The sequence below is a fragment of the Cryptomeria japonica genome, chromosome 6 (genome assembly GCF_030272615.1).
Source record: "Cryptomeria japonica chromosome 6, Sugi_1.0, whole genome shotgun sequence".
Taxonomy (NCBI): Eukaryota; Viridiplantae; Streptophyta; class Pinopsida; order Cupressales; family Cupressaceae; genus Cryptomeria; species Cryptomeria japonica.
Genome location: NC_081410.1, coordinates 659,788,984 through 659,806,196, shown reverse-complemented (window position 1 = coordinate 659,806,196; position 17,213 = coordinate 659,788,984). Strand labels below are relative to the sequence as shown.

The following is a 17,213-nucleotide window of genomic DNA, read 5'->3' as shown; positions in this document are numbered from 1 at the left end:
ACGTATCTGTGAGTACATAGACAAATTTGGTAGTCAATACAGGAAATTGGGCAGATGAGGTGAAGTATCCAACAATTTTGAGTGAAGTAAATTATACAATAAAATATTGTGATTTCAAAAAGTTACCTTCAAGAGCTCCCAATTTCAAGGACTTGAAAGTGGTTTGTTGCATAGGATGATGAGTCATAATCATTCATATCTCATCAATCTCTAAGTAAATTGTTTCATTCACTTGATCTGTACGCCAAGCTTTTGCATGATCTAGTTGAGTGACCAAATGCCACATTTTGTCCAAAATATGTGCTTGTATCTTGCCTTGACCAACAACCTCATGGTTTAACAAATTTTAACATTGTCCTTTATGAATTGGACAATGTTCACTAACTCAATCGATTCTATGCAAGTGGTGGGGATGATGTCTATATCCTTTAACTGCTCCTCACAATCAAATGTCCTAAAGGACATTCCCTCTTTAGAGCACATTGCATCAACATTAATTAGAGTTTGTTTTTGCTTGCAATTTTCCATTGAAATTCTCATTTTTTAGCCATTTAAGGTGATGCTTATTTTTTTCATGCTCCTATGTCTTGAAGGTGCCTCATTTATTCTCCTCACCATTTCCCACTGTTATGGGGATCTTACGGCATTGAAAGGAAGCCCATTGGCATAAAATTGTAAATACAATGCACAATGAGGTCATAGATATTGTTTCTTGCCTCATTTTAAAATGCTCTCTAATGGCCTCCATCATTTGTGGTTTTTGGGAAAGGGGTGTCATTATCTATTTTTTTGAAGATGATGTTGCAAGAAATGAGTGTGTGGCAGCCACTATTGGACTACCTGAGGATAGCCCTATAGGTGATATATAGAATCCTTTCTTGGATGAAGGATGCGATTTTGGTTTATATATCTTAGCTTTACTATTTGCTTTCTCTTGCTCTTTGATAAAGCAATAATTTGGCAATCCATGTTTGGCTGGCTCACCACAAGCTCTAGTTTCTTTGCTAGCAGTCAAACTGAAGTAGGATTGTGCTCAATTATAGGAGCTTCTATACTTAAACTGTCACTCCTTACAGTTCTAAAAGATAGCCCTGGCCTTTAAGAAGCTGCTCAATCATCGCCACGTTACCAAAGAGGCAAAAAATGGTTGCTTTTTTAAGGTTAGATTAGGTATTTTTTTTGTTCTTCTGTTTTTGTCTCTTAAAAAAATGACTTTTTTAATGTTTTGGGGTAGCTTCTTCGTGGACTCAGCCCAGGGCTTGTGGGTCAGCCCAAGGCACATGTAAGATGTTCCTGGGGTAGACCCAAAGGCCTGAATGGTATCCTGATGAAACTGGTTTAACCCCATATGAACCAGCTTGCGTATGAGGTGGACTCAGAACAAATTCAGTAATATGGCATGTATAAAGTGCATGCTAGGCTGTTCACCTTCTACCTTTAGCAGCTTTAAATTTAGGGATGCATCTCTTATGTGACTCTTAAAAAACACCTGATGAAAATTGATGAATGCCTACATTGGAATTTTAAAGGAATGCCATGCATAATTATCTATTTAAAGGAGCTATTCCCATTATGAACTTCCTAAATTCAGCCTTTTAACTGCTTAAAATGGCAATTATGAAATTATAACTATGGTAAAGGAGCTATTTCCATGATGTACTGCCTAAAATCACACAAGAAAAAAATGTTTTTCTGGAAATTGGGACTAATAGCCATTTCATTGTTGGTCACAAATATTTACATTATCTTTATATGTTGTAAGTTCATAACAATAGAATCTCTTTAAAAAATCTATGGTGAGATAACTTTCACTAGTCTTTGCATTAGCTAAGGTAGTTATGGGACGAAATTTGCAAGTATTTGACAAAGATGTGGAGAAGCTTAGATAAATGCTCTAAATATAGCAAATCTTAAATGTATAAATGTGCTACGTAGAATATGATAATGACAAATTCTGTAATTACAACATTATTTATTGACGTAGAATATGATAATGACAAATTCTGTAATTACAACATTATTTATCGACTAGTTAAATACTTCTCCCTTTGGCTCTTTCTTTGCTGCATTCAGAATCTCAGTGAATCTAGAGTTAGGATCGCCTTCTGCAAAATATGATGTATCATGATGTATTTGCAAATTCTGTGATGAATCCTTCTCATTATTATGTGCACTTTTGTGCCAGGGAGGTGTGCATTTTGCTTTTATTTCCTAACCCCAGTCCTCTCTCTGAAGCACTAAAACTTTAAACCTAGATAAAATTGATGGAAATTTTATGCTTTTATGCCAGGGATGCATGCATTTTGCTTTTATGCTTTTGTTTTGTGAAATGAATATGTGGATACATTGTATCTCATATAACATATGGCAACCCATTTTAAATGAATGATGTATGCCTTTATTATTAAGAGAACTAATATTCCTTTTAATGCATATCTAGGTATCAGATTGGTCTTCGTTATACAGGTGGAGCTCGTATGCTATTGATGCTTTCATTAAAATTTGGGTTCATGCCCGTAATGATCCCTGTTGGGATACGAGATTTAGATGTTGATGGAGAGTTGTGGGTAAAGTTGCGGTTGATTCCCTCAGAGCCCTGGGTAGGGACAGCAACCTGGGCTTTTGTCTCTCTACCAAAGATCAAGCTTAATTTGGCTCCATTTCGCCTTTTAAATCTAATGAGTATGTATTCTGGTAGTTTATCAGTACTAGAATAATCAAGTTCAATAACCATAGTGGAAGAATGGAACTTATGTTGTTTAGCCTGTCACTTAAAAATTGTTTTCTTTGGGAACACATTGGAATATCTAATTATCTCCACCTCTTCTTTTTCCAGTCGAAAATTTAACCTCATATGCTGCTATTTGTTTAAAGAATTAAAATGCATTGAAGAAACATTCTATGTGGAGGCAGGTCTGAAGATATAATGTGGAGACCTTCCGCTTTATAGTTCTCTAATAGGTGTGGCTATAATCAAGTTTTTTGTTCATACCATTTAGTTTTGCGAACCTTGCCCAATTATTGTTGATAAACAAATATATGAGGCTTATTTAGAAAAATCTTTTGGTTTCACATCCATTGAGCAACTTGCAGTTAGAATTAGTAACAATATCAAAACCTAATTCTAACCTTTTTTGAGTATGATCTTTCAAGCCCAAACCATTGGCAACTTCACCAAGGTACATAAGAAAGAACACAATATGTATGATCTATGTACTGGAACTTAATAAGCTAAACATGGTATAGACAGGCATATGCATTCACTTACCATTTAACATCTAGTTTTCCACTAAAGCTTGCCTTTTGAAATTTGATTCAGATTGAATTGTACCTTTGTAATATGCTTTGGATGACTACACATAATCAAATGGTAATGAAGTTTTGTCACCTTTATGAGGTGGTGTTTTCTCTCACTTGAACAAGGGTGTTTGAGGCTCACCTGGTAACCTAAAGTGTAGGAACTTCCAAAGATAAAGGTGGATTAGGTGACAATACTTGGGATCTCAAAGTAAGGCAAGATTTGATTTTGAAGTCTCTTACATTTTAAGATATTACACATCAATTACATGGACTGAATGATTTTCTTACTGCAACACAATCAGGAGGGAGTTGACTCTAAATGGTTGGCCGAATGGGTAGCTATACAGCACATACCTCTACTAGAAGTTAGGGTGAACTATTAGTCATATTTCTGCATATACAGACAAGAAGCAGCTTCATAGCCATGTTTTCCATGCTCAGCAAAGTGATACACCACATAAGTTCTTGCATTACTTGGAAAGTTTGCACGAAAGTGCAATCATTGCAATTAGCATTGGAAGATGGGAATATATAAAATGAAAAAAAGATGTAAAATCAAGTATAAGTTTAAGTTTTAACATGCAATTGGCTAATACTGTAAGTTTATATTTGTTTGGGATGTTTAAAATTTATCAAACCATAACGAATTTATGTAGTTATAATCACTTTGGCACTAATCATGATTATCCTAACATGTTCTGTAAACCTCAGTATTTTTTTCATATAGGGTCCTTTATACCAAGAAAACATCTGTTCTTATAAATTGGCTGAGAAATAAGATTTGGTAATGAAGGACAATGAAAAAATGGTCAATCTTTTCTAAAACATTTCTTGAATATTATTTGAGGATCCATCTTCCTGGCAACATTATCCTACACTGTTAAAATCTTACTAAAACAATCGTGAGAGTTGTGATTTGGGTTTGCATCAAGGGCCTAGCTCTCCAGTTACCAAAGCATTTACTGGTCTTGAGGAAGTTCCTTCCACTTTCTATAGATACAATATATAGTTTGTCTAAATTACTTGAGGCTGTATTCATATCAATATATAATTTATTTGGTTCTTGTTTCATGGGCTTCAATTTTTAAGCACTGGTAAAATCAAACGATTGGTTTTTTTTGGTAATTTTACATTGTCTAAAAGTGAAATCATCAAGTTTTTTTAATGCATTCTTATTCAGTAATACTTTTTGGCATCTATATATTGTATATGTGAATTTAAAGAGCACTCTTGTATTTTTCCAATCCCTGGAATCCAGACTAAATCACTCAATTTGTGTTTTTGTTTCGCTGCCTTGGTGTCGTAATCTGCCAGCAATTCCAGTTCTCTCAATGTGAGTACTTAGTCGTTGTTGCTTGTATCTTTACAGTTTCAATATAAAATTGTAGGTGTATTTTTTGTGTTCCCGCATAGTTGTTGAAGATTTGAAATTTCTATTAAGGGTAATCATTTTTTATGAACACATTAAAAATTCTCTTTCTTTCTCTCCTGATAAGGATTTTGCTGATATTCCTAGTTGTAGTCACATGTTTGAAATTTTTTTTTTTTTTTAACAGAAAATAGCTGTTAAAAGTTAAAATATTGTTGATACATCAAGTTCAAAACTTCTCTCTAAAATATTGTTAACACAGTTTCTCTTTGTGCACCAACTTTTCTGGTTTTTCTCATTTCAGGTTTTTGACTAAGCTATTCACTGAAGATCTACCTCGTCTCTTTGTTCGTCCAAAAAAAATTGTGCTGGATTTTCAAAAGGGGCAAGCAACAGGACCTGATTCAAAATATTTCAAAAGTGGAGTTATTCAGGAAGGCAACAAAGACTTTGCAGGGGAGTTATCTGTCACGTTGGTAGATGCTCGAAAGCTCAACTATATTCCATTTGGTATTTTTTTCTTCAGACTTTTGTGATTTTTTAAAATTTTGATGGTACATTAGTATATTGAAAAACAACATAAATGCACGGTTTTTCTATATACTGATAAATGTAAAATCCACTTTAATAAAGGTACTGTATATGATTTCCTTGCCTGAGTGGTTTTAAATTTTGTTAAATTTTGGTCTGAATACCTCATGTTTGAGTGTTTTGTTCAATGTGGCCAGAGAAGCCTATCATGGTGTTGGAACAGATAATAATCTCAATTAGTAATGTTGGTCTCATTCAAAAGTATAAATGTTAATGATAATAATTTTGGATAGGCATATGTTTGAATGTGTTTTGTCTAGCATGGTCCATTAAGTTATATAGATACACCATAGGGACATACATCTTGTACAGATATGACATTGTTAGAAAATGTTGGATAGGATACAACTAGATACAAAATACATATTTGTCTGAATTGATTAAGTGGTTTGGTTCTGTTTTTGACGTTTAGACCATCGGGGTTATGCTGTAAATGTGCAGTTTTGTTGCAAGGCTGAAACCAGTTATCAAAGGTGGAATTTTTTTTGCATATTCTTGTTTCTCTTGAAATTCTATGCAATTTTAAAAAATGACATCGAGTTTTGAGTTCATATGAGGAAGTTATGGTTTTGGGAAGTTCTTGCATTTGCTGCTGAAGCACACACAGTTGCTGTTATAGTCATAAACAATTGCTGCTGAAGATTGTGAGATGTCATTTTAACCTTAAAAATTGTTAGCTGGTTTATTTTGGCGACTTCTATAGGTGGCACAAACAGTATATGTGACAAAATAGGCATCATACAAGCTGTAAAAACACTCCAACAGTTGTATGAAATAAAAAGGCCACGTTTTAACTAAAAATGCCCAAAAAGAATGATTTATAGGGTTCCAAAGTATGTGACACTTTAGTTTATTTAATTTTTGGTCTTCCCTTTGGCTGTAGAAAAGTCTAAACAGTATTCCACACTTGGAAGAAGGGGGATTTTCATTCTGTTGTGGGTTTTAGCTCAACATAGGACTATTGCATGTGTATGTAGTGGTTTTTCCTTCATGGAGAGAGTAGTTGCAGGTAGTGGTTTAGCTCAACAGGGCTCCATGGATAATAAGAGGGCATGCTGCTCATTTGTATTATGCCTTGTGTTAGGTTTCTCTTATTTGTAATGGGGGATGTGAGAGTCTTTGTCTGGAGTTGGGGCTTTTATCCCCCACTCTATTTTGTAGAGGTTGTAGTCCTTTTTTGCTGTTGTAACAGGATTAGTTGTACCCATATGCCAACGTCAAGTCAGTCTATGGACCAAAACATATTTTTTTATAGCTAATAAAAAAAATGCAGTTTATACTTTATAGTACAGTAATAAGAAACAAGATGTCAATGCTTATAAATATGCAATTTTCCTTTCATGTCATTCACATTGCCTATGAGGATCACAGTGAATTTGTTTGAAAAAATAATTAATTTATACTGTACTTTAAATGTAGTCATTTACCTCCTCACATTATGCTTTGACAGGAAAGACAGATCCTTATGTAGTCCTTGTTTTAGGCGAACAAGTCATCCAAAGTAAGAAAAATAGCCAGACTACTGTTATTGGTCCTCCTGGTGCTCCTATATGGAATCAGGTGAATATGGACAAATATTGATCTGAATTTATAGGGAATGATATTGTTTTATTGTATATTTACTGATTCAATCTCAAGCCTTAGTTATTTTGCATTTTTTTGCTTCAAAAGAAAGTGTATTCAGAAACATTGCTTTTCTTGACTTTGAACATTCATTTGTTTGGTGTTTGGTTTAACAATGCAGGATTTCCAGTTGCTTGTTGTTGATCCACAGAAACAAAAGCTGAGTGTTAAAGTGAGAGATTATTTTGGTCTCACAAATCACACCGTGGGCATGGGTGAGGTATTTTGTCATCATGTCTCACTCTTTAAGAAATATGAGGATATTTGTGCAGTTATATGAATTTTCCCAGGCATTCATTAATAGCAATTATGCATATACTTCTTAATGCTAAAACCCATTTGCTTGCAAATAGCAAAGTGAACAAGATTATTTGTTTTGATAGAAGAAACAGTAGCATAGTTGAAGTGGATCAGTGTTGCTAGGAGACTGGCACTGGTGCACCATTTAAAAATTAGGAAATGGGTACTGCTATATAAATATAAAATTGGTACAGATAAAAAAATGTCAAGCATATAAATAATAAATATCAAAAAGATGTAAAATAAAAATAATGACTAAAATTAAAAAATTAATTACATTAAATTACAGTTTAAAACATCCTATTTTAATTAGATTCTTAGAATTAAAAAAAGAAAAGAAACCTTTGTTATTTGTTATTTTAAATTTACTTTGTTAAATTTTATTGATAAATTTTTTGTACATAACTTAAAATTAAGAAGTAAATTTAAAAATAAAATACAAATTAAATATTAAATTTTAAATTTCAAATGTCAAAATTTAAAAATTAGAAGTAAAGCTTTAAGTTATAAATTTATAATACAACTTGAAACTCTCCTAATAAAAATCTGCGAACTTAAAAAAAAAGAATAAAAAAACAAAGAAAGTTATCTTTATATAATACACCACTATAGTGTAGACTCTACATGATTTCATTTTTGTTTATGCGAAGAAAAATTATTCTGGTTTCCAATGGAGACTTAAAAAATAAAAAAATCTGTGTCAATATTTCAACACAGATTCAAAAACAATTATTTCAAGTTTTGAGTGCAGAGCAGAGAAAATGGATTGAACAGAAGGCAATAGAAATAACCTACAGCTTCAAGGAAAATTGTTTGAAGTTGAACTCTTAATTGTTACGGTGGAAGCTGCTCCTGATGAAAATGCAGGTCCATTGAACTTCATCTCTGCTAGAGATCAGCTACTTTGTCTAGTTAAAGGCTGCTATGAATGAAACAACCGCAGCACCTACTTTTCAAAAAATCAAGGGTTTGACTTCATTTTGATATTATACAGTTTGGAGACATGTCAAAATGCAGGAGCAATGCCCTCCTGTCCTCGGAGATGCCTCTGCACCTGTCTCTGGTACTGATGACAGATCCCAGGGGGTGGAAGATGTGTCTTCCTGCAACACTGAAGTAGATAGAATATTCTCGAGAAATAAGAGATCTGTTTGCAGAACCAGAATGCATTTGGAGGGAAATATTGTATTTTGAACCATTGAGCTCCTTGCTGTAATTGGGACTAGAGATTCTAAATAGCGTGTCAAGTATCTTGTTGCTACTTGCCAAATAGTTTTGAGGTACATATGCAAATGGATTTAGAAAAAAATGTAGGCTGTTAGAATTCAAAGTGCAGCGTTTTCTAGCAAAGTCTTTGATTTATTGTTACTATTATTTGGTTTCATTCATTGAAGGCAGAACAATCATCTAGCCCACCTATCCCTATTTATATTGATAACATATTATATTTTTGAAAAAAACTAATCTTCTCCTAATGAGTTATACTGTTTACATCAGATCTGGTTCTCAGAGGTAACTCTTACACTTTGCACCAAAGCAAGGAAGCAAGCATTTTCTGATTAAGCCTCACCCTTTGTGGAGATTATAAACTTTTTAATTAGGGTATATCTAGCAGTTAACTGAGCTTGTAGGAATTTAAAGTGCATATTACAAAGATCTTCTCCTATTGCCCTACGAAGGAACTTTAGATTCTATTATTTAAAGTGAAATAAACCAGTTGGTAGAAATACAAACCAGAACCACTGAACCATCTTAATAAATATGCAAGGATCGAAAAATGACAGCCTTTCAGGAAAAAGTCTACAAAGAAAAAGGAAGTCATTAAGTTATACTGGAACAAAAATATTTGAAGAAGTTAACAATTTCCACAAGAGCTAAAAAAAAATCCTCCTGGTTACATAACACAGACAAACTGTTACTAAGGTTAATTCTAGATAAATTGTTTTTGTTAGTTTTCCTGAAGTGCTGCCAAATAATTTTGAGCCTATAAGCATATTGTGTAAACCGTCTTGATTTGAATCTCCGCAGTCATGTAGGGGAAGCTTCCGATAAATTTGAAGTGATTTGTTCATGAAGGAAGAGTGTATTTAGGATTTGTCATGTCCCAAGAGTGATTGTAGATATATCCAAAAAGGATCAAGGCTACAGTGGAATGGCATACTCTCAACTTCAAGAGCATTACAGAGGTAAGAAGTTCTCATGGTTGTGCTAGTTTTCACAGAAAGTTTATACAGATTTTTAGTGGAATATATGCTTCTTTGATTGAATATATGAAGAAAGAAATGTTCACAAGCACATTATTAATATAGATAAGTTTTGATCTTTTGTAATAGAAGGTCAGAGAAAAGCTTGTATTAGTCTTACTTGATATTAATAGAGTGTTTACTGGATTGTGATGCAAGTGGAACAGCTATTGGGTCGGTCTTTGGTTGAGAGTGAAGATCAAGTGCATACTTGAGTGGGAGTTTGAATTAGACAAACCAAAGATATCAGATTATAATTAGGCAATGTATGCCATAATTCAGACATTAAAGAAGTGTAGGCTTTTGATCATTGATCAGTGGCATCGAAGTTTACAAATGGCTAGATAAAATTGAATCAGAGGCATATGAAGTGGATTGAATACTCATAGAGCTATTCTTTTGTCAACATGCATAGAATTTGACAGTCCAATAAAGTAGCAGATGCTTTGATTAGAAGGGTTGTATTGTTGACAACCATGTCTGTAGTAGTGTCAGTGTTGGACATCATGAAGGAATTGCATAGAGAAGGTGAATATTATTGTAGATTGGAAGGATGGTTGAGAACCTTGGGCATGGGTGTTGAAAAATATAGCTAGAATCGGATTCTAACCTGATTAAATTTTAATGTTGCCTTTGGCAATTAAAATTTAAAATATATTGTGATAATTAGAGCAATCAATTATGTAATTGGGCTGGGGCCAAACTCATGTAACTTGTAAATGGGGTAGGCCCAATTTGGGCGGTAAAACACATATGTATTTGAATATTCATAAGTGTTATTTTTGGCGGCAAGATACAAGGCCGACTTGGGAGATAAGAAGACTTGTGTCTTGTATATAACAAAGGCATATTGATGCCTTACAACATAATCACAATCAGCGAATGATCTCTGCATATATGCGATCTGCCATCAGCGAATTTGTAACATTGATTGGTGAACATAACAAACTTGTTATCCGTAACTTAACATCAACGATCACTGGCGAATATACCTTGCACTTCAGTGAACATCATTGGAGATTGCCGAATTGTTACTTGTCGTTATTCAATCAGCATATACTTCAGTTCCGGTTGGATCATTGTATTGTGGATTACATATGTGCTGAGTGTGGATATTGAATAAGTCTGCCCCTATATTGATCGCCTAAAAGTTTTAGATCGGATAAGTTTATTTTCTATGCTCTAAGTGAGCTGAATTATACATGTAACACTGCTGATTATAATTATTTTGATGTGGATCTTTGTTGCTGGGTTTTTTCCTCCAAGAGGGAGGTTTTCCCAAGGTAACCTTGTGTTCGTATGTGTGTGCATTTGTCTATTTCTGAGTTTTGTTAATTCTGATCACTAAAATTTTAACAAAATTAACATGGTATCAGAGCTTGGTTCGTAATACTTGTGATCAGATTTAACAGGCATATTCACTCTCAACTTATCTTGCTATTCCGATCAGCATGATGTCCTACCTTAGAGCTGAAGATAGGTTGGAAGGTGCTGCCAACTTCACATCATGGAAGATTAGAGTAATGATGGCTTTGAATGACCTTGCTGAATGTGTCAGTAAGGATGTTGGCGAGCCTAATAGTGAAGAAGAAAAGGAAGCTTGGAAAAAGGACTTCTAAGCACAAAGAGTGATAATTGACTCTATCAAGGATCATATTGTGTCATCCATCTCCAAGAAGAAGATTGCTAGAGAGATGTTCAACACCTTGGAAAAGATGTATGAGGTCAACAACACCAGCCGCATCCTAGCCTTGAAGCAACAACTCTCTCATGTCAAGTAGGAGAAAGGTGAATCCATAGCCTCTTCATGAGGATTACTGATCTAAAGGATCAGCTTTCTATAGTTGGGAAAGAAGTTGATGATAACGATCTAACCATGATGGCTCTAAACGGTCTTCTTCCATCATGGGAACCTTTCATACAAGGAATCAGTGCTAGGATCGAGCTTCCTCAATTAGAACGATTGAGAGGAGATTGTGTCCAAGAAGAATCTCGGCTAGCTGCAGAAGGAGCAATTAGAAGCTCTCATGGTAGTGATCATCATATGCTTGCAGCTCAATCCGTCAAGAAGAAAGGTGGTCATTGGAAGAAGAGCAACTTCAAGAGGAATAAAGATTTCAGACTTCCTGCTACTCATGATTCAAAGAAGAAGCCGAGAGATCTATCACACATCCGTTGCTTCAGATGTGACAAGTTTGGTCACTATGCGAAGGAATGCCAAAATCGACCCAAGCAAGGAGAAGCGAATCTAAACGAAGTTGCAGAACCGAAGGATAATGAAGACTTCCTCTTCATTTTTTGCCTTGTCAAACAATGTGCCGACAGACAACAACACATGGTTGATCGACAGTGGTGCATTTAGACACATCACAGGCTATCAGGAGCACCTCTTAGACTTCGTGGAGAAGGAGTCTAATCTTCACGTGGTAATTGGTGATGATGCTCGATATTCAGTAAGAGGTTTCAATACTACTTCTTTAAACTTAGATTTTGGTATTTCTTTTCATCTCAGTGATATTTTGTTTGTACCTTGAATCAAAAGAAATCTCATCTCTATTTCTGCTTTAGAAGACAAAGGTTATCAGGTAGCGTTTTTTGAGGGAAGAGTCTTTGCATGGCCTAAGAAATCTAGCATCAAATAAGCTCGTGTCATTGGTAATAGATATGAGAGCTTATACAAGGTTTCAACTCATTCTATTCAAGCTCTCATTCATGAGGCTCCAGAGTCTAGTGAGCTATGGCATAGAAGACTTGGTCATCTACATTTCCAATCTCTCCTTTCACTTGAGAAGATGGTTAAAGGTATGCCTAAACTTACTCAATTTCATGATAATACTTGCAAAGGTTGTGCTATGGGTAAAAACACTAAAAGTCCATTTCGTAAAAGTGAAAGAAGGGCTAAAGAAAAACTAGCACTTGTTCATTCTGATTTATATGGACCTATGTCAGTTGCTTCACCTAGTGGATTCTTATATTATGTAATCTTCATAAATGGTTTTTCTAGGAAGACTTGGATTTACTTTCTAAAATCTAAAGAATCTAATAAAGTCTTAAGTAGGTTCAAAAAATTTAAGGCCTTAGTTGAAAATCTATCTGGGAAAGGAATTAAAGTATTAAGATCTGACAATGGAGGTGAGTACACCTCAGGTAGTTTTTATGACTTCTGTGTTGAGACAGGAATTAAGAGGGAGTTCTGTGTTCCCTACAACCCTTAGCAAAATGAGGTTGCTAAAAGAAAGAACAAATCCATTGTTGAAGCAGCAAAGGCTATGATTCACGATCAGGATTTGTAGACTTTCTTATGGGCCGAGGCATCTAAAACTGCAGTATACATTTAGAATAGATGCCCTCACCGTGTATTAAAGAACACAACTCTCGAAGAAGCCTTCACAGGAGTCAAACTTGACATCAATGACTTAAGGATCTTCGGAAACCCTGTATATGTTCATGTACCTAAGGAAAAGAGAACCAAGTTGGAGCCATTCGGGAAGAAAGGTATCCTTGTTGGATACAATGAATCTTCCAAAGCCTTTAGAATTCACATTCCAGGTCAAAGGTATATTGAGGTAAGTAGAGATGTTACTTTTGAAGAAAATATTGCTCTTAAAAGATCTAAGGGTTCTTTGGTTGACATTGATAAAGAACTAAATGAAAATCAAGATATGGATGTTGATACTAACCTTGAGATTCAGAGGAAGTCTATTGAGCATAATGATCCACTTGAGCCCATAGATCCAACTGATGGGCCCAGAGACATTGTGGTTAGCAAGAAGAGACCACTTTGGGTTAGAAACACTATTCAAGAAGTAGAAAATTTTGCAGCTCCGAAAGGCACCTTCAAAGAAAGTAGGAGACCTGAGTTCTTCTCCAACTATATTGCATTGATGTGTAACACCATTGAGACCAAACCATCCAGTGTAGAAGAAGCTATGAAGTAGCAAGCATGGAAGTTAGCCATGGATGAAGAATACTAGTCCATCATCAAGAATGATGTTTGGGACATTGTGCCTAGACCTAAAGGTAAGTGAGCTGAATTTTACTTGTAACACTGCTGATTATAATTATTTTGATCTGGATCTTTGTTGCTGGGTTTTTTTCTCCAAGAGGGAGGTTTTCCTAGGGTAACCTTGTGTTCGTATGTGTTTGCATTTGTCTATTTTTGAGTTTTGTTAATTCTGATCACTAAAATTTTAACAAAATTAACAATGGTGAAAAAGCCCATTTTTGGATTACTTCATCCTAGAGGGATTTATGTTTAAGAGGCCACAATTATTTATTTCAAGAGAATGAATGGTGAAGAAATCGTTAAAATCATTACAGAGTAGTGGATTAGGTGGTCACTATTTACTGCTCTATTTGATGAAATGAATACATGAATTAATAATGGAGATGACAATGTGCACCAGATATAGGAGTAAAGTATATCTTTATTCGCACATGAAATTATTATAGAAGAAGACTAGTGATGGTCAGCCAAGGATCAGAGTCGATCCAACTAGAACATGCTACTTGGCAATACATAATCTATTTAAAATACCTAACAATTGCTAAAAGAAAAACAACTATTAGCCACCACCTAAAGTTGACAAACAATTAATACATATTCAGATAACCAATATTATGGATAGGCATTGTACATTGACTACATAATCCCCCCAAGAGAAAAAGTCGTCTTCCAAATGACAAGTAAACATCAAGAAATGTTAGGGAAGAGTTTCCAAATTGATGATGGTATTGTAAACAAGGACCTATTAACAAACTTGGAAGAGTGCTTTGCAAACTCAAACTTGAAGAGTACTTGGCAAACCAATTGAGTGTGATGGGGGCAGCACCCAAGGTGTGCTCCTGCTCCCTATAGCGATATAGGGTGAGGTTGAGAAGTGGAGCTCCTGCCACCAAGCCCATATTAAGACTTTCAAAACCACACAGACCTCCATTTGGCACATCATTTTCATGATCTTTTAAGAGGCAAAAACCAATGTTGATAGATCCAAATAATATAGATTTTGGAGCGTTCAACCAACACATGCCAATATGTGAATAATCCTTTAGACCAACCAACCAAGGGACCTCATTTGATTACACAATGAAACTCTCGAGAATAGATTCTTGATGAGAATGACTTCCGAGAATAGACTTTTGCTGAGACAATTGAAGGCGCATACAATGTTACAATGCACATGGAGGGAAGTTGTTGACGCTGTCATACAATGCATGGCCATTGTCATACAGTGTAAAAAGTAAACAAGGTTGTGTTGTATAAAAATTGCAAGGTCTGTATGATGCAAAGAGTTTGGAAACATCGTCATACGATATGAACCCACCATACAATATTTGAGAAGAATGTGCAAGGTCGTACAATATTATTTCTCTAGCATGTAAACACCAAGTGACTTTGTCATAAAATATTGAAATGTGTCGGTTGTACCTCTTGTCTTGCAGTCTATACAATTTTAAGAAGCAAGTTGGGTCATGCAATCTTTAGCTTCTGATGATGGTGTAAATATGTCGTACAATGGCCTTAGATATTACTGTGATGTAGACTAGAAGCCATACAATGCATATTGAGGGATAAGGCAGTCGTACCACATAATTCTTTCCTTGCTATGCAATTGAGTTCTTTTCTCGCCATATGATATGTTTGGACCTTTTAATGTAGTTGATCATTTTACTATAGTCTGGCCTTTTATGTAGTTGGGTCTTGTAGTTGGGCTTTTCAATGTAGTCAAGGAGTATAATATTTCCTCCTTCAATTACTAAGTTTTCATTTTCAATATGATATTTTCTCCTTTTTTGTTCCAATCTTTCCTTTTTAATTTTTTTCTTTTTTATGTAACTTTTCAATGAAGTTGATTTCACTTGACAAATATTTATGCACTTTAGGGTAATAATTTTTCTCTTAGTACTCTAAGATGTACCATTAGTAATTTTGCATTCTTTTGCAAGGTTGGATACCTCTACTACAATTGTTGTCTTTTGCAAAACATAGGTTGTGTTCCACACATAAAGCGTCCAACTTTTCAAAATCATTTTTGCATCAATTGCTCTTCATAGCTTTCAAAATATTACATGTTGACGAAAACACCCCATACTCCACCATTTGCCAGTGAAATAGTTTGTAGAGAACTTTTTTTTATCCTTTGAGCATGACTGTGATTCTAGGATCCCTATGTCATTATGCTCTATCAAACCCATATCATACTTCGCTGTCCGTTCTTCTTTAGAGTTTGAATTTGACGAATTGGAGGAAGTTGCTTTTTCGCTTACAACTTGGATCTTTAAATCACTTACATACTTCAAACCTTGTTTTCAATGGAGATTTCTTTTTCCAATTGTGATTGGCTTTCACTGCTACTACAACCTCAACCAAAAAATGCGATGTATGCTTTTTTATGCTTTTTTCGTTAATGAAATTACCACAAAGTTCAATAAAAACGCTTGTCTTCCAGTAATCACCTTTTTTCCCATTAAAAACTCTAAGTACCTTAATACCTTGTTGATCTGCACCCACTAGTTGTAACAAATTGGCCACCTGACTCCGTTTCTCATGCTCAAACAAATGGCAATTGAAACCATCAGTTGAGTCAGATGTAATGATATTTTACACTTGCTCTCTACTTATTTTACAAGGTGAAACTACCCTCTAACAAAACATAATAAATGAAAACTAGGCATGCTTTTAACCAGAAAGCGGGGAAAGGTATAGCTTTTAACTAGAAAGCTTAAAAAGGAAAAATAACTAAATTTAGGACAAGATAGAATACAAAGGTTCGGAACAATCAAATCGCAACAACCTCTAATTTAATGACTGTTATAATATCCATTCAAAGATGAATTATTCATAATAGATACTCAAATATAAAATTTTAATTATATCTGAAAACAATAAGAAATTATCTAAATAGAGATGCATTCCACATAAGAATAATAAACCATTAGATCATCGTAACTCAAAGTTTACGAGACTCAAGAATCAATTTAGATAATTTTCATTAATTGCTCCTTCAATAGTTGCATTACATCCTCCTTCCTTTCTTTTTGAAAAGAATTCCTCCATTCTTATTTATAGCTAGGTTTTAATAACTATTGTCAGAGGTAACAACTTCTCGAGTACAGTCATTACAAAGATAGTTAAAGTAGACTTAAAGAAAAATGACTCTTGCAAAGCCATGTCACACTCTTCTCCGAATATCCGGGGGGTTGAGGGGGGGACATCTATCTTCCTCATTTACATTTTTCATGCCATCAAGATTATATTCTACTCTTGGTGGTATCAAAGGACCAAAATTTCAAGCATAGTAATCAATCAACCAGAAGAATTCTACAATATTGGAATTTAGCGAGTTTCTACAGGCTTAGGGGAAATACATTGCACGAGACCGTGTGAGGAACATTCAAGGCCTTCAAGATAACCTACTTGAAAGGGACACCCTAAAGAGGTGAGGGTAAAGAAATGGGATAAATTGATTCTAACTTGTCTCTTTTCTTCTCTGTAACCTCTGAAGAAGTTGAGGAAATACAACTTCAGAGATCCCAAGAACACCTGCATGCAAATACCTGTCACAAGAGAAGAATGGAGGCACATAAAGCAAAAAAACATAAATGCTCTGAAGAAGAAAATTATCAATCAGAAAGGGAATCAATTTTAACAAGTACAATACAATCCTTATAAAAGGATAATAGCAACCCTAAAGGTGTGCAACCCTAAAGAAACCCTAAAGGGATAATGTGTATTTAATAATCAGAATAATTATTAAATACCTACAATATTTATTAAATGCCTAAGT

At 34.7% G+C, this 17,213-nt stretch overlaps 1 protein-coding gene across 1 annotated transcript in view; it reads left to right on the top strand.

Annotated features, from left to right (window-relative positions):
* The window catches only part of LOC131054817 (synaptotagmin-2), a 70,655-nt gene that overhangs the window by 16,208 nt on the left and 37,234 nt on the right, over positions 1–17,213 (top strand). The window contains exons 2-6 of the mRNA XM_057989426.2: positions 2,441–2,682; positions 4,615–4,633; positions 4,974–5,179; positions 6,711–6,820; positions 7,005–7,103. Coding sequence (XP_057845409.2) covers positions 2,441–2,682; positions 4,615–4,633; positions 4,974–5,179; positions 6,711–6,820; positions 7,005–7,103 — 676 coding nt within the window. The remainder of the gene's footprint in view (positions 1–2,440; positions 2,683–4,614; positions 4,634–4,973; positions 5,180–6,710; positions 6,821–7,004; positions 7,104–17,213) is intronic.